This window comes from Acanthaster planci, linkage group LG11 (assembly GCF_054643075.1).
Source record: "Acanthaster planci isolate LZ-2023a linkage group LG11, COTS_SCS, whole genome shotgun sequence".
Classification (NCBI taxonomy): Eukaryota; Metazoa; Echinodermata; class Asteroidea; order Valvatida; family Acanthasteridae; genus Acanthaster; species Acanthaster planci.
Window position 1 is genome coordinate 10,678,080 of NC_141787.1, and position 27,402 is coordinate 10,705,481.

General features: G+C 41.5%; 2 protein-coding genes across 7 annotated transcripts in view; one reads left to right on the forward strand and one right to left on the reverse strand.

Annotated features, from left to right (window-relative positions):
- Positions 1 to 17,504, forward strand: part of mapkap1 (MAPK associated protein 1) — a 57,461-nt gene extending 39,957 nt beyond the window's left edge. For all 5 annotated transcript variants that reach the window (XM_022252230.2, XM_087143365.1, XM_022252228.2 and 2 more), the window contains 5 exons: positions 1,929 to 2,038; positions 5,613 to 5,720; positions 10,481 to 10,618; positions 11,037 to 11,180; positions 15,346 to 17,504. In XM_022252230.2, coding sequence (XP_022107922.1) covers positions 1,929 to 2,038; positions 5,613 to 5,720; positions 10,481 to 10,618; positions 11,037 to 11,180; positions 15,346 to 15,545 — 700 coding nt within the window. In that variant the 3' untranslated portion in view covers positions 15,546 to 17,504. The remainder of the gene's footprint in view (positions 1 to 1,928; positions 2,039 to 5,612; positions 5,721 to 10,480; positions 10,619 to 11,036; positions 11,181 to 15,345) is intronic.
- Positions 12,934 to 27,402, reverse strand: part of LOC110988574 (kinetochore-associated protein DSN1 homolog) — a 54,601-nt gene continuing 40,132 nt past the window's right edge. The window contains exon 10 of one of the 2 annotated variants that reach the window (XR_015427193.1): positions 12,934 to 13,778. The gene's annotated coding sequence lies outside the window, so the exon portion shown is untranslated. The remainder of the gene's footprint in view (positions 13,779 to 27,402) is intronic. The other variant, XM_022252239.2, reaches the window with a different exon arrangement.

Below are 27,402 nucleotides of genomic sequence, written 5' to 3' on the forward strand. Positions count from 1 at the left end.
CCTGAGTTGAGGATAGGCTTTTGTTACTTTTCCCACACTTACATTAGACCATTAGAAAGCGCTTTGTCACGTTTACAAACATCAGCAGTTTTGTTGTTATACATGTACATGTACAATAGGTAATTTGAGGGTGGTTACAGGTTTCCAGTGCATTCTGTGATATTGCCAAAATAGAAGGCAGTGTATGCCAGATATTTTTTTATAAATATCACTTTACATTTTGTACCCCCCCCACATTTATATTGCATAAAAGAGACTTTATACATGTACTTAACATGGAAAACCCATATTGTGCATAGCTAGATAGGGTTGCAACAGGTGGAAAGGCTTGCGGTAGCACCATGTGAAGGAATATGTCTCTTTTATCAGTATGTGTGGTTCAGGAAAAAAATGGGATAGGGTTGATGTGATACTAGTACATTTCTAGACATGCTCTGTGAAAACCATTTTTGTTTTTGGGTGGGGGCGATATTTGTTCTATTTGTTCAGAATCCCCTCTTATGACTACTGAGTATTACCTGAGCAGCCATTGATTCCCGAACAGTGAAAATTGTTTTGTAGACATGAGGAAAAAGATAATTTTATTTGGCTGTTAACGCTGTACACCTCACATCGGCAATCGGCAGTTCCTCACTCTGTCATCACCTTCACTTCCATTTCTTTAAACGGAAAAGAAACACAATGAAAAACATACAATTTTGATGACACCACAAGAGCCTATTCAAACTTGGCCCACGCCCAATGAAGTCATGTTTCATATTTCATTGTGACCAAAAAATGTGGCAGTGGTTGCCTGGATCGCTGTGTCACTTCCTCTGTCTTCCACCCCCCGGGGAAATATTTTGGTGAGCAGTCACCCTTCTCATTCCCCTCCCCCACCTCTGCAGGTGTAGGCTGTCAGCTGGAGCTAGTGCTATCAGACTGCAGTTCAACAAATGTCCTCTTATTGGTTGTTTTTGCAGTGCCTTTTCAAACTACCAAGTGCTGTATTATCTGTTCCATTATGCAATTTCTGCAGTCTCAAGTAAGGAAGAAATCTGAAATGAGACTTGATCCGGAGACATCTTTTTCACAATTCTGGCACATTCCACAATGAACTTTGCTTTTCAACTCTGTGATTTGGGTCTGTCTTCATGTGGACTTTTTTTTCAAAATTTGGCTCAATTGTTTTACTGAATTAAAGCCAATTACATTTTAATCTTTTAACATTGTGATTTGTTCTGTCAGAAGCTTGTGTTAAATCAAATTGGTCAGTATCAGGGTCATCCTGAGTAAAATGTTTGCCTGCAGTTAATTTTCCGCTGAACTTGCTTTTTGCCAAGCAAATAGAATAAACTCCATGGTATTGGTCCTGGATATTCAACACAGAGAGCTTTTTTAATGGTTTGGTTTTGGTATAGACTGTTTTTTAAATAGCCATTTGGCTGAAAGCTGCTGTATTTTTCTCTTTGCACACTTGTCTTCATGCCATCTTCTTACTTTGAATTGTAAAACAAGTTTTCGGTGGTGTAAAAAATGTCAGTGCACCTGTTAAAATGTACACCAAAAAAACCCTTCAAAATCTGTTATTATTTTTCACAACAAAGTACTTGTTGCCTCCCGCTTCAATCGGGCTGTTAGACCATTTCTACCATCAGTATGTTTCTGAAGTTTAGACTCTGATGTAGGTCCATGGAATGTTACAGCTGAAATTTTGTTTCCTCCAATGGCATTTAAGCTAAATCCAGCTTACCACTAGTGAACAGATGGAATGTTAGCTGCAGCTGCTCCAGAGCTGTAATTACCTGCCCCCTCCCCCAAACAGAAATTGACACCAGAGACTGCCTTCCTTCTCCCCCCTTTCCCCCTTCTTTCATTTTCACTTTTGTCTATCGTCAGGCTCGGCTAATCTCCCGTCTCTGCCTTGTTTCCCCCCTCCTCTGTAACAGAAAATCTTCCGACGGTGAATCCAAAGTGGCCGTTGACAACCTTAACACCACGCTCCGCGAGATCTTAGTGCGGGCTTTGCGGAAGCGAAAGGGGGTCATACCAACGGCAGGTAAGCCATTTTTTTCCCCTCTCTTTTCTTATACGTGTATTGGCTAGGGGCTGACTTAAGGGTTGAGCATGATTAATAATAGGACTGGGTCTGTAATTTTTGTCTCTGTCTTTTTTTATTTTGCGGTGTCCGTTCTGGGGACAGGCAAAGGGAGCAATTAGAGTTGGGTTAAAATTAGCGAGGTGTTGTAAGAAAGGGCGGGAAGGAGAGATATCATTGGCAGATTTTGGGGTTTGATGAGAGTTGGCCACGAATTAAAGTAGCATCCCTTCATAATTGGCTCATGCCCAAGAGGTTTTCAATTGAATCACATTATTTTTTTTTTCATTTCTCATTGAAAGTGGGCAAAAAACGCTTGAAAGGATTTATGGCATTCAGTAAGGAACATGTATTGATGAAGTTTTCTCATTGAAAACCCAATTCTTCCAATAATCAAATGTGTATAAACTGTCAACTAACATATTGAACAGAAACCGCTGCTCATAATAAAATGGCTTACTGGTGTATTTTAAGAGGATCTGAGGGATGTTGATTGTAATATGCATTCCCAAAAATTAAACATACTGGTAGGTTATTTTAATGCAGTTCAGACATGCGCACTGTGCATTTTGTGAAATTCCTTAAAAATATGAGAACAGGAATTTTAGTGCAGAAAAGAAGACCTGTACACAGCTAAAAAAAATAATTGAAATATGTACAGTTTTGCCAGTCGATAATGCTTGACTCTGTTCACATATTTAACTTTATTCAATTTTGAATGAAGGTACAAATGTTGAGCTGCCACTAAGAACTAATGCACTGTGAAAGACAATCATCCTCGGTTCGCTCTGCTGAGACGCACTGTCCCGTCCCGAACTTTGCCGTCCCCCGCAACGGCATCATAAACTTGGCGCAATCATGCTTACACGCGCACTGGAGAGAAATGTAAACGGCAAGTGCGGTGCCGGCCACAATCAATAGTGTGTGCAATTAGTGCGGTGCAAACACCGTTATGGCATATAAATGACTAGTCACGATCAATCACAGTGTCAAAATCAAGAGTTCTCTCTGTTGCTCTGTTCTTCCGTCTTCTTTTTTTCTTTCTCCACCAAGTCTTTCTTGTTTGTTTGTTGGTGGTGGTGGTGGTCGTGGTGAGAAGCTTATACTCCTGCAGAGGTAGAAGTCGGCGCACCACGTTAGTGCGTTGAATTTAACAAATGCTCTTGTTTGCGGAGTCTACTTATGTCACACCTGGAAGAAGAAAGCTGGTGAATTATTAGACGAGGAATCAATGAAATTCTGATTACACACATGCGACATCTGTAACACTGTACAAAGTTCTATGGCTTAGGCACTAGCTAGTAGTGGGATACTTACCCCGTTGTGGCTGAGGTAGCTGAGTACCTTCACAGGTCGCCCCATTCACCCACCAAAGTACGATAAAATAACCACCTTTGAAGTCGATGTATGCAAGTACATGTATCTTTGATTACAGGATCTCCTACTATTGTACATAGCAAAGCTGTCTCTTGCTGGTATTTTGTCACTTGACGATTTGTGGAGGATTACAGAACATGATACAGTATCCGGGGGGGGGTCTGACCCTTTCAAAAACTGTAAATAAACTCAATCAAATGCATGCGGCACAGGGTACAATTCCCCTGTATGAAAAGTAAATAAACGGTGTATATTCTGTGGAGTACAACAGGCTTTAAATGTGGAGAAGGCTGTTTTGTTGTCTGACGGGTGCACTTTGTGATCTCAAAGTGTCTGAATTGCCTTAGCAATTGTGTTCCTATTTCCACCCACATCCCAACTTCTGGTTTCCAAAGGCTTTGAATGGTTAATAATGTAACAAAAGTCTTGGCATTTGTTTCAGCTGTCATAAATTAAAATTTTCTGTTAAAGGGAACCTCAAACATATAGGACAAAATGTTCCACCTTCTTTTCTGCTGTGCCGTGCTTGAAGCTCAATGTGAAACAAAAATGATTGAAAAAATGTGAAAAAGGATTACATGTACCTGTCAATAGGTGTTCCAAACAAATTTCAACCACAGCTCACTGTGAAATCATATTTGACTTTATAACCTCTACTGCACGGACCAAGAACAATTCAATCAACTTGGTATACACGCACCGTAGAAGGAGGAAAAGCAAGAAAGTTAAATCCTATCCATCAGTGACACAACAGCAGAGCAGGATTTCTGTGCACGGGTTCTTTGGTCTCGTGCTTCGACGGTTGACGCCATACAGGGTACCGCGCACGAACACACTCATGCGGGCCTTGAAGGGGACTTAATTACTCCCTGAGCCCTGTGACAGGCTGGGCCCCAGCTCATCAGACAGCACGGGGTAAAAGATCTGGCGTCATGTGTCGCCGGAAGAAAGTCAATTATTACACCAAGACGATCAATGCACTTCACTCAGAAAAAGGGAGAACGGAAAAAAAAAAAACCCAAACTCTGTAAATTTACGTATTTGTTCTGCGTTGGTAGGGGGGTGAGAGGAAAGAAAAACTGCATGAAATGTGTTGAGCCCCCCCCCCACTTTACTGTGGCTACATTCCGTGGAATTAAATATCAGGGTATCATGCAAAAGTGCAAAGACATTGCACACGTTTGTGACTTATTCATATATTCTCTTATTTTATTCAATAAAATGGGGATTTTTTTTCTCCCAAATTTTTTTCTACCATGGTGTTGTTATTTTGCCTTGAATGATTTCTTCACAGAAGAAATAGAGTCTCTCCTGCTAATGTGTTTCTCTGAAATAACTACTGATTTGATCTGGTGTTGTTTTTGCCTGCTAGAATGATGTCAGTAAAGTTGTCAACGATTTCGCACCAAGTTGGAAGTTCGTGTCTTGATCAGTGGAGACAAGGACCTCCATTGAATAACTATCAAGAAGCATTCTATCAAATTTCAATCCCCCATTGAAATCAGGTGCTAAAAAAAGAGTGTGTTACATGTAATATCATAGGAAAATGGATTGAGCATAGTCTTTCACTTGAGAGAGCAACAACTGCTTGTTTTCACACAAATCTGGATGTACAATCAACTGCACACTCAAGGGACTTCACAGGTTTCTGGCTGTGGCACCATCAGAGCTGTACTGTCCAAGATTACTACCATATTGTGTCTGTTGACAGCAGATCCTAGAGTTCAGCTGGCATTTGGGGCTCACTACCAGCTGAGCTTTCCAGCTGGGTGACTGGTGTTCCAGCTTGGGCGGTACACCAATCAGCATTCAGTGTGGCCTCCGCCAGAGGATCAGTTGTGCATGAGCAGAATTTTGAATGCATTGTGATCCAGGACAGATAATGTTTAACAACCTCTGGTCACTTGAACAGCGCTCTGTTGGTTCTGGGTTCTAAACCCAGATGTATGTGTGTAGTCCCGTTGGCCTTGCCAATAAAAGAAGTTCAGATTTAAACTCGGGTTTGTATTTTTGGTGGGCTAATCATATTTCAGTCAAGTGGTTGATAAATTCCATAAACACAATAAGCTGGGAAAGCTTACTTGCAGCTGTTTGCCCATGTGAATTGTGGTATTTTTAAACTCTCACTAGTTTTGGCTTTTTTTGGGTGATGTTTAAGGTCCAGACTACATCCTTGAGAGGGAGAATGAGCCGGGCGTGGCCCTTGACCTGGATACCAAGCTCTGTGACATGACCTCCTTTGACCTGGTCATGGTCCGTGAACACAGTAAGTACCAGTACAGAGTAAGTACATGAACTCAGTGAAAATGACTTGTTCCGTACAAGTAATTGACATTTTTCAGTAAAACAATTTGTTCAGAAGAGCATCCATTTAGTTGATATTGGACCTCTGCAGATATTTGACCTGAATTGGACTCAGCCTTTCATTGTTATTGTGAAACTTGAAAAGTAAAAAAAAAAACACCAAAACCGAAGCCCAAATTTGTGGAGGGTTTGTCTCACAAGTTATGAACAAGTGATTTGAAAAGACCACAGAAGCAATACACACAGCCGTCAGATACCATTTTCCAAATACTCCCAGAAATCATTTGTTACAGTGGAAATTTAAGTGATTTATGTAATAATGTCAAAAAACAAAGGCTTAACATATTTTATTCCCTCCTTACTTAACTGTACTTGTTAGGTGTATTGACAAGCTACTTACATGTTACTAGGACATGACTTCTATAGTTCATTACACCAGCTCAGTATCAAACGAGACATGTAATTGACTGTTTCAAAGGACTACTTGTACATTCTTGATGGAGGATTACGTGTACCGGTAGCTCTGTTGATTGGACCATAGACCACAGACCCTGAGGTTCATTTACTGATTCATTCAACTATCCAGGGCAGACTTTTTTATTAAGTAAGTCATCAAGAAGCAAAGGATGAACAGAGGATAAGGTCACACTATTCATGTTTATCTGCATCGATGTAACTGTTATTAATCACCTCTTTGAAATGTATGCAATTCTACCGCAGTGCTGCAGCTGTAGTGGTCTCCACAATACTTTATCACCAGTCAAATTGTAGTTCCAAAATTCCAAACCAGTATCTTAGAGCTTTAATTGGTACCATTAAACGTAGGGACGTGTTTGAAAAAAAACAAACTCTTGACTTGATTCCTGTTTTGAATCTACACGTACCACACTAGCTTCTGTCACAGTGAAGGTATTCCCCAGGATTAGCTGTCGAATTGTAGTCTTTCTTTCAAGTGTTTATAGCGGTGGTAAGAATGAGTTGAAAGTTTACACCCCTGTCTGATGGAACACAAAAGGCCATCATGCATTATGCATTGCCTAGCCGTGGCGCATCGCTCAAAGCCTTCAAGTGTTGGCAGAGCTCTGCTTGTGAGGAGAGCGTTGAGCAGCGGGACTGTCAGTCACCAAAGGGGCCCATCCTCTCACCGGTAGCTCTCTCTTCCCATAGTCAAGGTTTTTTGAGATGCTAAGTGGTAGTGGAGGACCCTCTGGGGTGATGGGATAATGTCAACTGATTGGGGTATGGGAACTGTTCCTGGAGGGACTTTAGCCTCTTCATGTCCAGCTATCCAGGACATTGAGGACGTGGACCAGGGACGTGTGATGCTGCTCAAAGGGTTTGAACATGACTGGCTGCCAACAAGTTGTGTGGCTTTGCAGGAGCGTGGGTCTTCTTTTGACAAGTTGGACAACTGCATGTATTGCCTTCAAAAAAATTCATTAAGAGACAATCATGGGTGCCTTCTGTGTTTACGTTGGCCTATTATTTGGTCATCCCGTATGCCTTTTTGTTTGGTTGGAGGGTATGAAATTGCAATGTACATTAGTTGTGGAAGTAGAAGTATGGATGAAAATTTGCACAACTCATGATTACATATCCTTTCATGTGGGTGGAGTAGTAAAGTGATACAAGTACATGTACAAGGTAAGTTCATCAAATTGAAGCTGATGTTGCAGTGACTTCTTTAAAATGCAAATTCTTTCCCAAAATATTTGTTAAGGCAGTTTCAGTGAACGTCCCCTGAATGATGCATAATAACAATGCAAAAATAAGTGTCTGCAGTTGCACTAAATGGAATTCTGCAAATGGAATTCCGAATCATTTCAGTCCAAAAACCAACGTTTTAAACAAATCAAAATCTGCAAAGTCTCTTACCCTATTGACGAGCACGACACAGTGGTTGGGGAAATGTTTGAGGAGTGCATGAAGTGAAATGGGTTTTCCTTAAAAAAGTTTTGCTTGATAAACTGTGAGCAAAGTTTTTTGCAACGAAAAAAATTGACAGAAATACAAGATACAGAAAAGCCCTTCGAATTTGAAATTACCTTACTTGGCAGATTTTTTGTTAATTGGCGAAAACTGATCACATGCATTAGTTTTAAATTCCGTGAGCAGATATGAGATATTAAAAACAAAAAACAACAACAAACGGCAGCCAGTCTTTATCAAAATCCATTGTATAATTTGAATTGACCCCGTTCTGTCTGGTTTATACCAGACATTTATTACTGCAGGCCTGGCATGGTGTGGCTAATAAATTAGTGTAGCCATGCTGGTTGCACACGCACTTTAGGACTCATCTAAGCTGCTAAAACAGAGAGAGAGACAGCCATCCCAATGGTACGTGTACTGGTGATATATAGCCCAGCAATGCTGTAAGGTCTTTAGCTGGTCTGGAGAGAGAATGATGGCTCACAAGAATGATTAAGAAAAAAAAAAGAGTACAGCATCTTGTGCATTTACAACCACAAGAAGGGTGGGGGGGGTAGAGAAAGAGAAAAAGAGAGAGAGAGAGAGGGGGGGGAGATCAGATGATTTAGCGTGAAGGCATTTGTGGGTTGGTGTACTTGTGTATTATCCATCATTCAGTTTAGATTTCCATGTTGGTCTGGCCGCCGTATATTACCAGTGGGGTTTGACGCCCGATTGTGGGGCTCAGATTTATTGACTTGCCGGTGTCAAGTTTTTTCCTTCCATTTCTTTCTCCCGTTTGCTCACCGGCTTGCTGTCTTTGGTTGATGGATGCCGGGTCACAGACAGATTTTGTAAGGTGTTTTGTGGGAGTGTGCCTGCGTTGTTGTCGTCGGCAGGCCCCGTGATTGTCATCGTGTGCCAGGAAATGATCAGAGATTATCTGCACTTTGTCATAATTACGCTGTATGTGTAGAGCGGTGCGAAGTAGCCCATTTATGTTTGTGTTATTGCACGACCCCACATGCTTGGGCATTATTTGGTTAGGCCAACTCAATCATAGCCAGAATAGCGTGTTTGCTCTCTTATTTGCCATCTGATTGAGAGGGCAGAGGAAAGTTTAAGAGTTTTTTTTTTGCCCTTTTCAGCTGCCCTGGTCTCTATACCTGAACATGCCACGCAGATGGAAATAAATCGCCATGTTAAGAGAAATCTCTGATGTTGCAGATGCCATGCTGTGGAAAGATTTTTGTTGTCCATTTCACTGGCATCCACCATATTGCAGTGCGGAACTGGTAGTTCCCATTTCAGAACTTGCTAAGGCAAGAGAAGACCAAGGAAAAAGGGCCTGTTTCACCGTGCTCACAGTGTACATTGCAAGCTTTGGTTTTTTTTTAATGCTGGCACTGGAAGACTTTTTGGTGCTCTGCTCACCAGCAGCTTCACCTTTCTCATGAACCGTGATCCGTGGTTCTAACCTTCCAATTTTGGTAGGCACCTCCCAGGGGACTAGCCCCCTCAACCCCCACCCTTGGTCCTCCGTAATCAAAGTTTCCCCAACGGGTCCACAATAATGAGGGCAAAACTGATAGCCTCCCTGGTCGTTGCGCTGCGGCCAGCCAGCCAGAGAATAAGGAATGTTTCGCATCACAGCACCGTGACGAATTACCAGTGCAGCCCCCCCCCCACTGCACTGGGGCTTGGATTACGGTCATTAAGGTATGACATTCAGTTGGGTCGGGGCCAGATTTGGGGGGCCAGTCAGGATGATTTATGACCGTCCCATGTGCCCTTCAGAGTTTTTCTGATACCCAGCTTCAAGTGCAAGTCTGAAGAAGTGCAGTCTGGTATTGGGATGTGCACAGTCAAACATGGCTTTGTTAACTTTGGCCTTGTCAACTTTGCCTCCTTGAAGCACTAAAACGTGTTCTGCACTATGCCTCCTGTACTGTGCTTTACTAGCAATTGATACAAAATCAATTAATTAATGGAATCAGTTGAATCTAGGGATATGTTTCATCTGTGGGTTTCCACATATTTGGCTAATACATTGATTTTGTCCAGCAATTTGATGCTGGACGGTTATACAAGTGTTCAGTTCAGAAACGGGGTTGAAAAAAGGAATTATGGATATTGGAAAAATAGAAAGTCCAAAACATTTTGTTTTCTTCTTTGATTGAAGGGAGACCTATGATTAGCTCTGCAGAAGCACTGATATTGTCTCTGATTAGGTTTGATGCTGAGAAAGAGAGAAACGATCTTGGTTCAGCTGTGCATTACGGTTTACCATAGAATTCAGAAGTCCCCATGCAATTTGGAGATTCAGCTATTTGCTGCATTGATATAGAGGAGGAACTTGCATTGCCTGTTGTCCCCTTATTTTGTCCAATTTTTTGTTAATGACAGTTTCCCTAAAGACGAAAACACCAAGTTCCGTTACGAATAGATTGATGTCTAAAAATGGTTCACAGTATCTCATCCAAGCTTGAAAGCCTCTCTGTCTCGCTCTCTGTGTAAATACGACACAGAGTAATGTAGCAGTTATCATCACAATATGTACAAATACATTTATGCAGTCTGTAGCATCTCTGTGGTTATGGCAGTTAAGTGTCTATCACATTTTTGTCTCTGTTACCATCGGCGGCACTTGTGCACAAAGTCAATAGCTTAACGTGGCAGCAACTCATTTTCACAAAGCAGGTTATATGCAGTATGAAGCCACACTGTTTCATGTGTGTCCTTCACCCAACTCATTTCACAGGTATCAGACAAAATTTCACCATATACGTGTACTTGCTATCCTGTTCATAGGCAAAAGGGACTACGGCAAACAGGATAGGGTGAGGCATGTATCGACAATTGAACCTCCACTGGTTCTCAGCACACAGTACAAATCCTTCAGGATCAACATGCTGCACAGATTGAGACCAACCACTGAGATTCAGTTGGGTAAGTAGAATTTCTGCATTCCAGCCTCAAAAAAAAAAAAAAAAAAAAGCTCTGGTAGTTTGTGCGAGGAAGAGTTGGAAAAGGAAAGTCGCATCTTTAAGCCTTTCACATGATACACTGTACAGTATGTTTATGTAAGCCCTGGTTTAAGTTGAGCTTTTCTGCTGTCAGTGATGAGTTTTATTGAGTTACTTCAGACACTCTTTAAAGATGTAAAAGTTTCAAGCTGTAATCTGCATGGGCAGCAATTTTCATACAGGGCCAGCATGTCAAGGCTAATCGATGCCATTCGAGGCTATATGACAATCACTTACGGACCTTTGAACCTGAAATTCCTTGGTTGGGTTTGAGGCCAGTGCCTTGCTGCTCACCAACCCCTCCGCCACACCACCTGTAATCTCCACTGACTCACCCGCAGGAGTGTCCGGGGACAGGATTGAGATAGACCCCGTCTCCCAGCCCAAGACCACGGCCGCCAAGTTCTGGAGTAGCAAGCAGAAGGCAGTATCCATTGACACGGACCGGCTGGCAGCCTGCGCCATTACAGATGAAAAGCCCTCAGGTGAGTCAGTGTGGAAGTAAAATGTGCAGCAACCTTTTTTTTTCCCTTCACCAGTTTACCTGTCAGTCACTCAGGGAGACACATGAACGCTCCCGCTGAAAAGCTTGTCAATCTCAGCGTCTGGATTTCATCCTCGGATAGCTCTGAAAATAACATGAATGTCACGCCAGGCATTTGTCCGCCTGCACAAAACATGATCTGATAATTAGCGTCGTCTGACGAATTTTCTGGTTGACGTGTGAATCTCTTCAAAGGAACAAAATCGAATCTAGCCACAAGTACACTGCTTCACTCGGGTAGATGTATGCATGTTGCATTGTGCAAGTAAGAAATTTTTCAGACTGAAAACAGTGTTACTAAAAGGGAGAATCTTTGCTCTTTCATCCTAAAATTTTCCAGTTCCATGATCTCTTTTAACAAAGTGGTATCACAGAATTTTATGCTATAAATCCATTAAAAAGTTAAAAGTGCTGGTGGGAGTATTTTGGAGATATTTAGTATGCTGCCACATGTACTAATAATAATGAAATGCTGAATCAAATGTGCGCATTTACTTAGCAAGCACTACTGCTTGATTGCTGCCGATTGTGAAAATACTTGCCCCAGTGTGTTTATCAGTAATAAACCTTCGACAAAGAAATGTGTAATTGTGACAAGTGCCACTGGTTGGGTTGGCCATGGCTCCACGAAAAGAAGGCTTATTTCTCAAAGCTTCTGGGCAAAAGAAATCACCACACTAAGTCAATATTTTGGTTGGGGCACCGGTACACTGACAGGCATCCAAAAGCAATATCGATTGTGTGGTAAATTTTAGCTGGTAACCAGAAGAACAACGTACCCAGGTCGTTATCTAAACAATTGTTGGAGATTTAGATTGAGTGCGTGAAAAACCAATCAATGGCAAATTTTTCCCCACTGCGGAGGAAGAGCGCATGCAAATTTTCTGTGCGAAACTGGATACTTTGAAAATAAACATCAGTGTGGTATTCCTCTCCATCCAAAATCAAAGGCCTCCCATTTTCAGAATTACAGCACTGCAGTGAGAGGTTGGGGGAATGCTATTTGGAGGGGTGGGGAACCACCAGTCAGCCCCCTAGTCAAGTCAACATTGTCGCAAGCTCAGGTTACATTGATGCCCACCACAAAAGGGCAGCCCCGACTTCAAGATTTTGGTCATAGGTTTTTTTATGGGGGGGGTGTTTTTTGTTTCATTTTCTTCTGCTTTAGATAGGCCCGCTCCAGAAACGAATTTCACATATCTCAAAACCAATCAAATGGGCTTTCATATGAGATACTCCTGACAAGTGCAAACATTGTGTCAGGCACACCTCCAATTTGAGGAATGCCATTTTTTTTCCCATTAATTGTGAGGGGTCCTTGTCGCCTGTGCATCAGTGAACGCGTGTGTCGATGATCACAGATGCTGTCACTTGGGGCCCCCCATCCAGAATTACAGTCACAATCTTTTCTTAACCTGAACCCATGTTTGATCCCATACGTCATCCCCTGGAAGAAGTAAATATTCTCATTCGAACTTTATGCTCAAAATTTTATAAGAAATCACCATTGCAAAACGAGACCATTTGCAACCAAAAAAAGAGGAAGTAATTCCATGCTTTGCTTTCTCTTCCGATTGCATTGCCGAGATTCTGCTGATCAATTGAACCACAGTTTCACTTCAGCACAGGCCACTAGTTGAATGATTCCCACAACCCCCCCCCTGCATATGTGCGTCGCAGCCAAGCCGCCAAACTAATCAACGTGTGGCTCTGCACAGTTTTGATCACTTTCTGTAATGATTTACAGGGAGCGGAATGAGCGAACCCAGCACCGTGACAGGTGTAAACAAAGCTTACTTCCCGCTGCACACAGGAAAGAGTACAGGCTCCTCCTGGCATACTTCCTGTGCTTTTGTCATTCTGTTTAGCTTGTAGTTTTCAAATTAAAAAAAAAGGAAAAGAAAAAAAGAAAAGAGGAGCCTACCTTGCAGTATCCACTGTGCAAACTGTATTTATCAGCAATGTATTATCATCGTCCTACATATTCCAGTTCTTTTTCCAGTGCACATGTACTTCTCAACTCGGCCAAATGTTTTTCTTTTTCTGATTCGCCTTTCCAAAGTGTATTTTCTGAAATGTTTCAGTACCATTGTGGTTTGTCAAAGTTAATGACAGAAGGTTATTTTGGACTCATGGTTTCAGTGAACTCAGTTTCTTACAACAAGACATCATTTTGGAGACCTTCGAGTGTCATTGTAGACTGTTTCTTGCATTGATTTTTGAGGAAACAAATTGCCCAAGATTTAGATGCAGTTGACCTGACTTGAAAGTTTGGAGCAAGAGAGAGGCATCATGAAGGCATGGTCTAATGCCATTCGTCCTCCCCCACCCCTTCACCACTCACAACTCATCAATCGCTCCGTGCAATATTAACCTGCGTGCCTTCTTCATTTCCTCCAAGGCTCGGCAGTGTGCTCTCTTCCCACTGCCTCTCTATCTCCTTCCCGGCCTCAGGAGGTGACCACTCCTCGGGCAAACACGGCGCTCGTTCTCCGGGGCGTATCGCGTTCCTGGCCTGCCATTTTTGCCGACGATACACCTGAAGTGCAAAGCAAATATTTGGCCGGAGGAATTAAGCAGTTGCCAGCACGCAATGTTATGATTTCTACCAAAAAAAAAGAAAAAGAAAAAAGAGAGGGAGATGTTTGAGGGAGGGAAGAACAGAAATAAAAGATGAGGCTTGGTTGACCTAAAAATGTACAAAACATTGCTATTTTATCTTGTCAAAACAGACGGACTGAGATCATCTTTCTTTTTCGGGAGAAAACATTTTCCCAAACTTTTTATATCTACCTGTGGGATTCTGTGCTTTAAACCTTCTTGATGCACTTGTGAAAATGGAGGCAAATCCTTCAGTCATGGGCAACGGGACCACACATGGCATGTTTGGGGTGACGTTTGTCATTTTCTCTTTTTTCAATCTAAAAAGACTTTGCACATAGTTCCATGCACATGTATTTTTTCATTCTGAACCCTGAAATTTTACTTCAGTGGATCGTACATTCTTTGGTTGGCTTTTAAAATGTGTTTTCCTAATGGTGTCCCAGCAAAATGCTCTTGTGAACTGAGAGCCACATGGATGTTTTGATTTGCATTAGTTCAGCATCTCGTGCCTTTTCTCAGCTACTTCTGATCTTCAATACATGCACTTGGTTGGACAAAAACACACTGGAGTAGGATCAGGACCTGGGACAGCAGAACACTTGATGATTTTACATAGTTGCTAATTTCCCTATAATATGGTCAAAAATTAATGTACGTGCCAGTTTTGGAATTAAAATGGACATTGGTTTTTATCTTCGAACAGAAATGAGTCTATGGCCTCAATCAAGATATAGTGTCCACACTGATACTTACTGAGAACAGGCTATGGAGTGCCCTAAACATGACAAAAATGTAGAAGCAACCAGAGAAAACACTGCTGAGAGTGACGGTAACTTAACTGGCCCCTTTACAGTGTTGGGTGATCTGTTCATTTCGGATGAGGTACGGGAGAACTTTTATGTTGAAATCAAAGGCCACTAATATCTGACTTGGGGTCTCGAATGCCTCCCTAGACATCTGCTAGTTAATGCAGCATGAATGAGATGGTAAGGCCCATTTTGCATGCATACCCCATCATTTTCCTGCTGTAACAGGTATTTTCGTTTTTTTTATTTTATACCATCAAATATTGGTGGTTTCACTGTGATGTCAAAATGAATAAATCATCAGTGAAATATTGCTTCATATCAAAGGTCACTCTTGCATCAAGGAAGCCAGCCAGTGATGACTTGTGGAGGTACTGGTGTAACAATTTCGCTGTCAATTTGAATGGTTGTGATTTTTATCAACAGGTGTCCCCAGAGCCGAAAGATGAAGCATAAAGTCTCTTGGCACACTGCCACACAGAACAGATTGCAACTGAGAAAGTTTGCCCGACTAACTCTCAGTGTAATTTACTGCCTTTAAATCTTATCGTGCAGACCTGTTACAAGAATCACTTTCACCCCTCTTTGCCATTCCACAACGCATACAAACTCCAAACTGCACCTTAAAAACTAACATGCCTTCACAATTAGAAAAAAGGCTTGAAGCAATTATGATTTTATATTTCTCAATTGTAGGCAAGACCATTTTCCGCCTGACTTACAAGAGTGTCAGCCACGATTTCAAGCACCGCGACTTTGAGACAGACCATGCCACGGCCAAGCACATTGTGACCAAGATCAACCAGATCCTGGAACTGCGAGCCAGCGCTGTACGCAACGATTATACAATATGGAAGGATCGGCGACATAGTACAAAGAGACACCATGACAAGTGATGCTCCAGAAGAAGCTTAATCAGGGAAAGGGGGGGGGGCTACTGTTTATGACATTTGTGCAGCTCTGGATCAGTGGGAATCAGGAGAAACACGTCTTAAAGAAGCAACAATGTTATGTTATGTTATGTTATAAACTCCAACAGGGGCATGGTAAGAGAAACAACTTCTTTTTTTCCTCAGCAAGTAGAGTTCTGAAAAAGTACGTTTCATTGGGTAGTGTTTTGCTTGCCACAAAGTAGGGTATTTGTAGTGTTTTTCGCTGGTAATCTGTCCCAGTTGAATGCTACTGGGGATAGTAGGGTCAGAGTTGAGCTCCATAGTTGTGGACCAAGTTCTGTCCATGTTTTCTAGCTTGTTAAAGAATGAAAGTGTGTAGTTCACGCGATCATGAGCATGAATGCACAAAAACACTTGGCATAAAATATCCACATTTTTGTTGAGACTGACTAGAGATTTTGGACTGAGATTTTATGTGTTTTGCATTTCTATTTTTGTCATTAAGAATGGACATGTTCTAATTGAGTTGTGTTTCGCCCAATCCCAAAGAGCCTGATTTGTGTTAATTTCTTATTACAAAAAGTGTTACATGTATAGTGTTGTTTTATGTTGAAATAACATACAATTCTGGAATTTCTGTTGTCCCTTTTTCAAATCCAAGTATAAGAAGTACTGTCAAAGGCAGGAGTTTCGCTTTCATTTGGAAACAAAGAATTAGCATAAAGTGACATGTTTGTGAGAAATTTTAAGCGAATCCTTGTTTCCTCATACATGTATATGTAAGTGCTCCTCTTGGAAGTTAAATTTCATTGGAAACTGGGGAAAAAATGTATGTATATGCTCCTCTGTAGGAAGTATGATTGAAATATACAAAGCAGAGGCATTGGTATTACAACGGATGTACATGGATGCGTGTCTGTTTAGGCATCCTTTCTCTCTTAGCATGAATGTACTTAACTTGTGTGCACTATGTGATTGTGTGCACATTTACATCTGTAAAACATTGAGGAAATAATGAAGTACAGCCAAAATGCAATTGTTGCAACAAAAATAAACACTTCGTAATATCAGTATAAAGTATGTGAGTTGACTGTGCCTAGAAAATCTGTATTCTGTGTCACGACACTTAAAACAAAGTAACATGTAAAGCAGACATACAAGTACATGTATGTGTTTATATGTAAACCAAATATAAAGGGGTGCACAGAATGTGAATGCGGAATTGTTGTCTTGAATGTAAAAGGAAAAACAGACTGCAGCTGAGGTTTCTATTTCACGGGTTGCCATGGTTTTGGCCCATCGTTGTCAATTGTTCAAGTTTGCCTGAAGATGATGACTAGCTAGTGAGAAGCAGAACTCACAGGTTGTTTATTCTGATTCCATTTTCTCTAGCAGTACATCTTGCCTGGGCAAGGGGCTATCAGCAGTGGTTTGCATCTTTTCCCACAAATAAATTGATGTTGGAATACTTTCAAATGTGTTTTGATTACATATTTGTGGTTAAATGAGCTTGTTTCATAAGTCAACTCAAACTACTGAAATACATTTAAATTTTTTAAAAGGATTTTTGAAATGGAATTTGTTCACAGTAAGCAATGACTAAATGGTCCAATTTCAAATCCAACATTCTAAAACCAACTTTAGCTCTGGTGTTTACAAACTGAGCTAAATTAGTGTAACAGATTTTTCAAATCAATATGAACCTGCTCCAAGTTTGGTGTGCTGGGAAGGAGCCATTATCTTCATTCATGCGAAATTATTTTTTGTAAATGAACAGAAATTTTCATTAATACTCACAAAAAAAGAGAAATTGATGTATTGGAGTAATTTACAATGCACAAGATCTGTTAGTATCTCTGGATGTCTAAATTCTTTGTGTAAAGAGATGTGCTATAATTAATTTTGTTTGCTGATAAAGGTTGAATAAACTGGCGATGCCAAGATACAGAATAAAAAAATTGATGTCTACTCTTCTGCAGCAAAGCGAATGTGGTCCTTTCATGGGTCTTGAAAGTCAAAAAAGAAAACAAAATGTAGACATTTAACAAATTCTCTTCCAGTTGAAAAGAAAGATGGGGTTAGACTTGATTTTCCAAACACCCTTCCCAAGGCTACAACCAAAGCTAGATTTGGGAATTCACCAATTCACTGAAACCATGAACAGGATGTTCCCGCGTGACATGCGCAGTATGATTTGCGCCTCCAATTTTTAACAAGTTGGACAACAAACCTAACAATAAAAGTAACTTTTATAAGATTACGATCACAAATTTTTATTGTAAATTCAGCAGTGTGTGACTTGAAACAGCTGTTTTGGGCACTGCAAAAATGGCACAAATGTGGGTAAAGTCAAATAGGCAACCAGCACATTACATCCTGTCCAAGTCGCGTCCTGAGGGTAGCGAAAGTTGGAAAGGATATTGTCATGTAACTGCAGATCATAGCCTATGATTCTGACTGAATTCAGAGGGGGGGGTAGAATTTTGGGACAGTTGCTGATAAAATCCCCCATACTCCAATGCTCCTCTTAATTTGGGCATGAAATTGCATTTTGCAGAGTGACTTCAGCATATAATAATCAGTTTCATAACTTGCTGTAGAGAATGACTGAAGTTACACTAGTGAAACCCTCATTTCTGAGAAAGGATCGAGTGCATTACTTTTTTAAAAAGAATTTCTCATCACCCCTTAACCCCCTTTCAAATGTCACCCAATCTTGGCTTTTGCAGCATGCTGTTAGTGACACATTAGGAGCCTGGCAGGATGACTAACGGAGCAAATTAGTGTCTTCAGACAGGACTGTGTTACATCTAGCATTTCGGAGCTTTGAGAGCTCATTAGCTCCTTAAAGGATATATCCCTGGAAAGCATGTTGTTACTCTAAGCTGCAAACTTTTCCAAATTTTCTGATTTTTTAGGTCAGTTCTGTCTTGTGCCTCATTTTTTAAACAGTTTGAGTCAGACCCACGCTATTTTTTTACTCTACTCCCCAATCCAACCATCACCTTTTACAAGGGGATTGAGCTTGTGTCTCAAAACTCTCCCAGCGCACAGCATCAGCAGCCTGTAATGCTATCTTATCTCTGCAGTTACGGGGAGACCCGCTGAATTTGGGAGGGGGATGGGGGAAGGAAAAATTAGCTTTTCGTCAGGATATTAACTGGCAACATTTGCCAGGGATCCGTGCATGCTTCTCATTAAATTTGGAACACGCAATCTAGCTTGTGATTTACACTCTCACAAGGTGCTCATCAAGCCAAGGTCTAAATATAGCTGATTAATTTGTGGTACCTTGCCAGCCAACAGAGGCCAAAGAACACCATGAGGGTGAGAGAAATTCTGCCCGCTCCCTGAAAAAAAAAAAAAAACGAAGGCAAAACTAAGGACAAGAGGATGCATGTAGATGCAACACTGTACTGTAACTGGAACTATTTCAAATGACAATAATAAATCCAGGCGGTATGCAAGCCTATCAACTAAGACATAAAAAGGCATGCAAGGGTTATCTGACTAACTACTGTAGATGTGCTTCTCCCACCAGCAAATAGGCTGCAGCACACTGGTGGGAGTTGTTTTTTTTTTATTTGGTGTATGGTGCATGTACGAAGATTGTAATTGTGACAGACACTGGTCACAACAGCACCTGCTCAGCTTGTCCCTTGCTAAATGTCCATGAATATGTTGCACCTATGCCATGTTTTCCCACCAAAGGAACACCATTGCCACATGTTTGTTTAGAGCATGCCATCTCTCGTTTCTGCACTGGGATGATGACACATCAAAAGGAAACACAATGAAGCCAAAAATGGCTCTGGTGCATGGGTGCATATTGTAAGTCCGACGCCTCATAGGTCTGACGCCTCAAAAGTCCGAATTTTCAGACTTATGAGGCGTCGGAATAATGAGGCGTCGGATTTATGGGCAATTTTTTTTTTCAGCCTCATAGTTTCGAATGGTGCATATCCCAGACATACAACTTTTCCTTGGATCAGCTGTTGGATCACTTTAAAAAAGTAAGAAATAAAATACCGGGCCATACAAAGTCTTGTCCATCATGGAATTTCCTGACTTGCAGTTGCTCTGTTTCTGTATTTTTGTGTACACATATTTGTCTCAACAAATTTGGCTCTCTGGCTATGAACTAAAGGAATGCACTTCCTGCAATTCTCCCAAGCAGAGTTAAAGCCCTGTCCTAATGTTACGGCTATGGCTGAAACACCATATTCCCATGGCCAGCAGTAATAGCCACTAGTCATAGATGCATACATGTATGTTACTCTCTGCTGCAGCCAGTCAAATTGGATGTGGCCTTCGTGATAGTAAATTTGACACAGCACTGTGGTTGAATTAAAATTTAAAAACAAAATATAAAATAAGAATAAGAATAATTACATTGAAATGGCCAGAATGATGAGTGTTAATTTCACAAACCTACATTTCTTTTCATGTTCTTTGATTCCCTCATTTTCTGGATTGCTCACTTGGCATGACGAACATTGGTAGGATAAGGATTATTAAGATCACCCAGTTTGGCATATTGTGCCCTGAAGGCCACCGGTTAACACTTGTACAAGCCACTCTCAGGAAATACCTGAGTTCCTGCAGCTTCAGACTCTGAGGTGATCTTGTATTCTGTTCAGTGTCAAGGTATTACACCTGGGTTGCTGTGTGGAATGTAAGCTGATGTAGTCACAAAATCTAATGTCATACGTTTGACTTGGTATAATGTTACAGAGTTGACATTTTGAGGATCGCTGTACTCATAATGTTTCAAAAAGAACCCTAAAATGATTGAGGGCATACTAGGCTTTGAAATAAACCTAGAGCCACAAGAGGAACTCTAAGAGTGTTGGCAAGTTGGCAAATGCATATATCTAGGTTGAATAATCATTTTCAGTGCATTTTCAAGGGGTGATAAACAGAACCCACACATGGTGTTGAAATTGGCAGAAATTGGCGGAAATATCTGAGACTTTTGATATCAGCCAATGGAACAGCTCTGGCTCCAATTTCATTTGTCCTGTGCTGTATGATGTTGATTTCTCCGTCTCTCTCTCTCTCTCGTTTTCTGAGCTTGAGACGTGTGATTGTATTTGACAGGAGCGATTTAACATCTTAGCTAAAAATATGTGAACCAAGTCCCCCAGGACCCGAGGAACCTCACGCAATCAAGCTCATCAATTTTTTTCCTTCTCGGTTGATTCTAATGAAGATGACACTATCTGGGATAATTTGGCACGTTCCGGGATCTGTCCCTACTTATAATTTGGGCACGTGCTCCATATGATCTCAATTTCCTGTCAAGCATCGCCAGGCCTGGTCAAATCACTGCCACAACTTCTAATATGAGGGGGAAAAAAGGAAAAAAAATTACCAAACTTGACAGAAGTTTGGTTACAAACTTCTTCTTGACTCTAAGGGGGTTTGACACAAAGCCTGACTTTTTTCAGGAGGTGTACCGACAATGAAATTTCTGGGGAATGACATTTTGACACAAAGTTGTACAGCTTGGATTGGGGAGATTAAGGGCGACGCTTTAAGGAAATGCTCCCGGAGGAGCTGGATGTGGGATCGAAGGGAGGAAACATCACTTTTCTTTGACCAATTTGGCCGACTAATTCGAGCATGATGCTGACTTGACAGACACAATATACCTCAAGTGGACCTGTAATAGAGTTTGATTTTTTATCATTATAAATGGCTATGTAACTCTTTGTAGCTGTCAGAAGAGAGAGTCATGATAATCAATATGGCTTATTCCAATTAAGTCAGGATCACGTGACACACCATAAAGACAAAACTTTGCTGAGGAAGTGGGCTTCCTGATGTCACTCACTTAAATTTGATGAGAAATCCTTCTTCTGACAAATTAAATATTATTCTTTGAAAGGTGCCACCACTCTATCTGCACAGACATGTCCATTTCCCCAGTACATGTCTCTGCACTTGCAGTGACCAGAAAACTGCCAAACAGAAAATTGTAGCCTTCCTGGCAAACTGCCTGTCATTTAACTACGACACAACACAATAGTGACTCTACAACAGCACTTAAATGGAATGATTGAATATCACTGAAAATCTATTAAGCTATTCTCTCTAATTTATTCTGTGTTTGGTGTTGATGTCACTTTGTTCGTATGATCCTCAACTGCATAGTACTCTGGAAGGCATTGCTCTCTCACCAACTCAATGCAAGTAAAAAGAATTTAGTGTGGCCCACTTTTTAACCTTCAACCGGTGGAGAGATGACATTTCATTCACTTTCAACCATTTTAATCATTGTCATAATGCCATTTCTCCCAATTCTTCCTGAATTAATTGTAACTTCAAGAGAAGTTGGGAACAAAGCAGATCCATTAGAATAAAACCTGGTCCCCAAACGACACAAAGGTATCAAAAGTGCACACAGCTGGGGGGAATAAAGAGCAAACATTTAAGAAGGAAGTTTAAAATTAGGGAAGGCCGCGGGGGAACCGGCGGTGCGAATATGAGACATCCACAGTCACAGCAAGAGTCGTCATCATTGTACGTAGATAGCCAAGAGGTCGACTGCACTTGGCAACAAGAAAAGGGGCGGGGAGGGGGCAAGGGGTCTACATTTTAAGTAGACACTCCCAATAGTTGCAACTGTGATGAGTAATGCTGTGGTGGTATAGGATACTAGACTTTCTTGGGTAAGGTTGTGCCATTTTATGGTACACAGTTTCACTGTACAGCTAATTAGTAATGGAAACAAAAAGCATGCTTCACCAGATTGCTAATGCATTGCCAGATGTGTACACGCAACATTCACTTTTTTGTTATCTTAATCAATCCACAAGATCCTTTGCAGTTACTCTTCAAGCTTGCCTCACATTAAACACCACAACTGGGGAAAAACACATGTTGATTTTTCCTTTTTTCTGAGCAATTCAAATAGACCCCAAAGCTGAAAACAACATGAGGTTTATCATCACAGCTACCATGAAAATAGTTTTAAAAACACTTTTATCTATACACCTGCCACAAGGCCAAATGCAGCAAAGGTCATGCTGTGTTTGAGTGGCGTTGACTAAGGGCAAAAGGAATAGTGGATGGGCAACAATGTAGGACATACACTGGCCTCATATTTGACGTACGATTTAGATGTAGACCCTTCAAAAGTGCATGAAATCCGCAAAAATGTACAGCTGATTGTTGTTTTGTACCAGTGTACATCTAAAGCAGGTGGGGGGGGGTTGAATCTAGTTCTCAATAGACCTTGGAATCAACAAAATCATGTGGGCTAAGTACATGCACAGATGAAGAAATTATACAGTGACTTTTTTTTCCATTTTGTGCCATAACTGGAATCGTGAAAAGGGTAATATGCATTCTGCAGTTGTCAACGAGGCCTATCTAACTGATCTTCTGCTCCATTGTGACTCTCACATAGGTACAAGTTCTGAAGCAGAACTACAAAAGCTTGTTATCATCATGGATGGGTGAGATAAAGTGTCTGGTTAGACCAATCAGCTTTTATGCACCGTAAGGGTATTGCACAATTCAAAGCAGGCCTGAATGTGCCAGACACCTTCAAACTGAGAGGCAATAAGCCGGATAGATGTGGGTACTACTTGCAGTGCCTGCAACCCACGGAAAGGGAATGGGGAAGGGAAGTAGGCTGCAGTGTGAACCTGTTTCATAACAACTCCCCCCTCCCCCCCTGAAAAGCTGTGATTTAAGGCAACGACTCTCTTGTGCCTTTCCTTTCCTGTCTCTGCCGCCACCATCCAGAAACCGGTACTACCCATTAAGTTCAGTTGGGGGACGGACTCTGGAGGATACGTGTACATTAAGTAGGGGACTGTATTGAGACAATCTCCCCTGCCACAAACAGAACATATTCAGATACCCTTCATTCATCCCCAATCTTCACAAAGAAGTGCAACGTGCACAAGGTGTTTTTTCTTACTTCCTTGATACTCTTGTCCTTTTCAAAATAATGTACACAGGCATTCAACCTTTCCTTCGAGAGCTTTCTACGGGCGAGGCTGGGAAGTTTCAATGGTCTTCCACCCAATTTGGCCCCCAGATCTGCATAGTTTCTTCTCATACTGATCATAACCGCTTTCCATGAAAAGGCTCTCTCATACTACAGATGATTCTGATTGGTACAATCTTATGTGCCTTATTCATACTAAAACATATCACTGCCATCAGCAACCTAAAGGGTTGAGCCCTTTTACACAAGGTCTGCTGGGACTCCTTGTCTACTTCCCCCATCCCTCTAATTTTCTTTTCATGTGCAGAGGACATGTGACCCTCCTCCCCATATTCAAGCATCACAGAAATGAGCCACAGTTTTCAATTTGTCACCCAAAACTTCAAACTTACAAATGAATGCTTTTTTAAACTGGAAAAAAGTCTGACTAATTTTTTTTATTTTGGGAAAGATTCTGCATTCTGTAAATATAGTTTGCAGATTTGGGTGGCTTTACTTATGTTTGGGAATAAAAAAAATGCTGCTGGGGACAGCAGATTCTTTGGTGAGAGAAAAAGTGGGCGGGTCCACCTTCCCTCTCATACTGACACCTGGTGAGTCCATCTTTAGGCAAATCCACTTAACAAGTTCCTCCTTGTGGACTAAGGGACTTATCAAATATGAATCCCAGAACACTTGCTTATTTGGTCCAATGGCATTTACAGCAAACCACTTGTCTTTTGGGGAATCACGTAATTAGCCAATTAAAGCCGTTGACATTTTCTGACTTTCCTGTGTATTTGCCCAAAAGGGCTAATCTGGATATCTGCCGGACTTTTTCTGGACCAAGAGATAAAGAGAGAGGGTGCCTGTGTGATGCTGATTCGTAGGCCACTGTGACGCAGTAGGCCTAATTGGGGACAATTGTCAAAGCTTGGTGGATGCCCAAATATTCCATATCTGATTACAACTTCCTGTGATTGGACAGTGGGCCTGCCAAACTGACATTAAACTTTAAGCCAAACCGGGCCAAAGAACAGGTTTTTGTTGTTGCATCTGTCAAATGCAAAAAAAGAAAGTTTAATTGGATATATGGTGCTGACTATTTTGGTCTGAACACACTGCAACATCTTTACTCTGTCAGCACCATTTAGAGAATATCAAAGGTTTCCCTCTTTGGCAACAATTCAACAAAGAACCTGTGCGACCTCAAGTACTTTTTTTGGGATGCAGGCTTTGGCTAGAGCTCACTGATTCATCACCTAAATGATGAACATTACAGCCGATCAGACACTGTTCCTTCAATCCATTGTTCTATTTGTCAAATTAGCCCTGATCTGCCGAACACACTATGAGTCTAGATCCACTGGTTAATCACACAAAACCCCACTGGTCTGCCTATTACTTTAATCTCATCGGTCCACCAGACCACACAATCACCCACAAGGGGCCCACAAGCTGTAGTGCCCATCGGTCCATTGGTCCAGTCAGTCAGTCGGTTACTTCAATCCCACTGGTCGATCAAACTAGACATCCACCAGTTCAAAGCAAAGTGGATCCATCAGTTGAAGGGACAATCAACCATTACTATTATTATTTATTTGACCATCACAAGAACAAAACATTACAAAATGTACAATCAACCCCCCCCCCAAAGTAAGCAGTAGCAGGGACGGGGGACAAAAATCCGAATACATGACAAGACAAATGACAGTTACGTGGGTCAGGGACCGCAAAAATAAAATGAACTACTATTACCTGCGGGTATGCAACTCATTCTTTAAGGCTGTTTGGTCAAGCCGATTGGTTCATCAGACCAAAAATCAAGTGGCTCGAAGTTCAAAGTGATCTGCCTTTTGGGCCCAAAATATTTCCACACAAATGACTGACTGAAGTGAAAAATCTATACTCCCTACTTGTCTACTCAACAATATCCTCTCAGACTGAATAATCAGCAGGTTCTTGGACAAGAAATGCGTCCTACAAACTCTAAAAATTGGGAGGGAATTCTTCTAAACAGTGGACCTACAGAGTGGTGCACAGGAATTTGCATAAATGTCAACAACGAATGAAAAGATTTCTTCCACACATTTGAACACAGAGAACAGAAGACCTGGAAACTATAAACTCAAAATGGCCACAAACAGCACAAACGTACATTGTACTGTACATCTCAGAGGATGTGAATTTCTCTCAAAGAGGTAGCTTTCTCCATCACTTGTTCTTACTATTCATCCCCACTTCAACCCACCCCTACACCCATCCACCCTTGTTGAAAGCCAATCATATGCCTGTTTGGATCACCCCCAGTGCATAGATGGGAAAGGAACTGGGCCTAAACTGACTGAGACAATAATATCCGCCCAGACTGGCCTTCAGGAAGGGGAAGGAAAATAAAAGAAGGGCATTGGGTCTGTCCCCATGGCTACCATCTTAAAGGGACAAGCCGCCTGTGAGTGAGAAAATGGTAACAGAAATATCTGAACAAGCCAAAACATTTGCTGAAAAATCTTTCATTCTGCAAATGGAAAATCACTGCATGACAAAAGGTCATTTTAGCAGGTAATAAATGGGGAATTCATGATAGCCAAAAGCACATTTTAGCTACAGTACCAACTGATGTCAGCTATACCCAAGACATCTCAAACCTTACCAAAGTCAGTGCGCACCCTTAACCTCCTCAAAACAGAAGGAGTGGGAGGGGGTCAGTGACAACCACCTGATGATGGACTGGACGGACTGATTCACCGGTTCCAAACCGGACTTGTGACCACGATTGTGCGATAGAGTTAATTAATTGTAATTGATGGAGGAAGTGATAAGTGAGTCGATGGTTTGGTATCCTGTCTTTTATCATTTCCCCTTGACACATTGGCACTCTATGCGTCCACTTTGGGTATTGTTGTGCCATATGGGACTCTAATCAAAACTGTGTTGGCTTATCATTTGCCATGCGATCAGACTCACCCTGACAACTTGATGGATGCAGTGGTGGAAGTACAATTTCTTAATATCTCTTGATTGACAACAAACCAAATATTTGGCCAGCTCATCCCAAATATTGAGTTTTGAAAGATGAGTTGTGAGGTTTTTGGCAGCTTCAAGTTCAGTAAAAATAACCAAGAGTAATCGGATGGTCTTGACACTTTGTGTTTTCTGCACAACAGTGAAAGCCACTGCTACCGGGCACCTAGCACCCACAGAAAATGCACTTCCCTCAATTGAACTTATATGTGAGTCATCCCTTATGCATCACCAGTCACCTAGGCCCCTAAAGGAGAAGAGTTCTTCAGTAACTGACGTGGATACCCTGTTCAAATAAAACAGGGCGGCACAGACGGCTTACACTTAAAACACTTGCCCCTCACCACTGTGGTCCAAGGTTTGATTCCTGGCCTGGGCCATGTGAGTGGAGTTTTTTATCCATGCTCTCCTGAGCCACAAGGGTTTTCATCTCTCTGTGAAAAATCAACATGTTCAATCTCTGGCTGTGCTTCATGGTTATAGGTTGTCTGGTGGTTGCATTAGGTGCCTTTATATGTATATGTACATGCCTTCAGCTGGACAATGTTGTAGCTGTGTCCTTCATAATTCAGTTTATCTGTGAGCGAGGAAACTTAGCCCCCCCCCCCCTAAATATGACCATGTAGCCCTGCATGGTGCCTGCAAGGTCAGCTGATGGTTGGCCATGGAAGTATTCAGCTTTAGAGCTCAAAGACTGCACACTCCCAAAAACTTTCAAAGTGTGCGGCTGTCTGACACTAACTGATGGCCCAGCCGAAAGGAAAACATACATCTACACATAAGAAAACCACAAATCAAGCGCTCTTCTTAGAGTAGTTTTGCAGCTCAAAAGCCCTGGATGTGAGTCTGAATAAAATTCACCGGGAAATTAGGAGAACGTGATTTCTTTCCAAA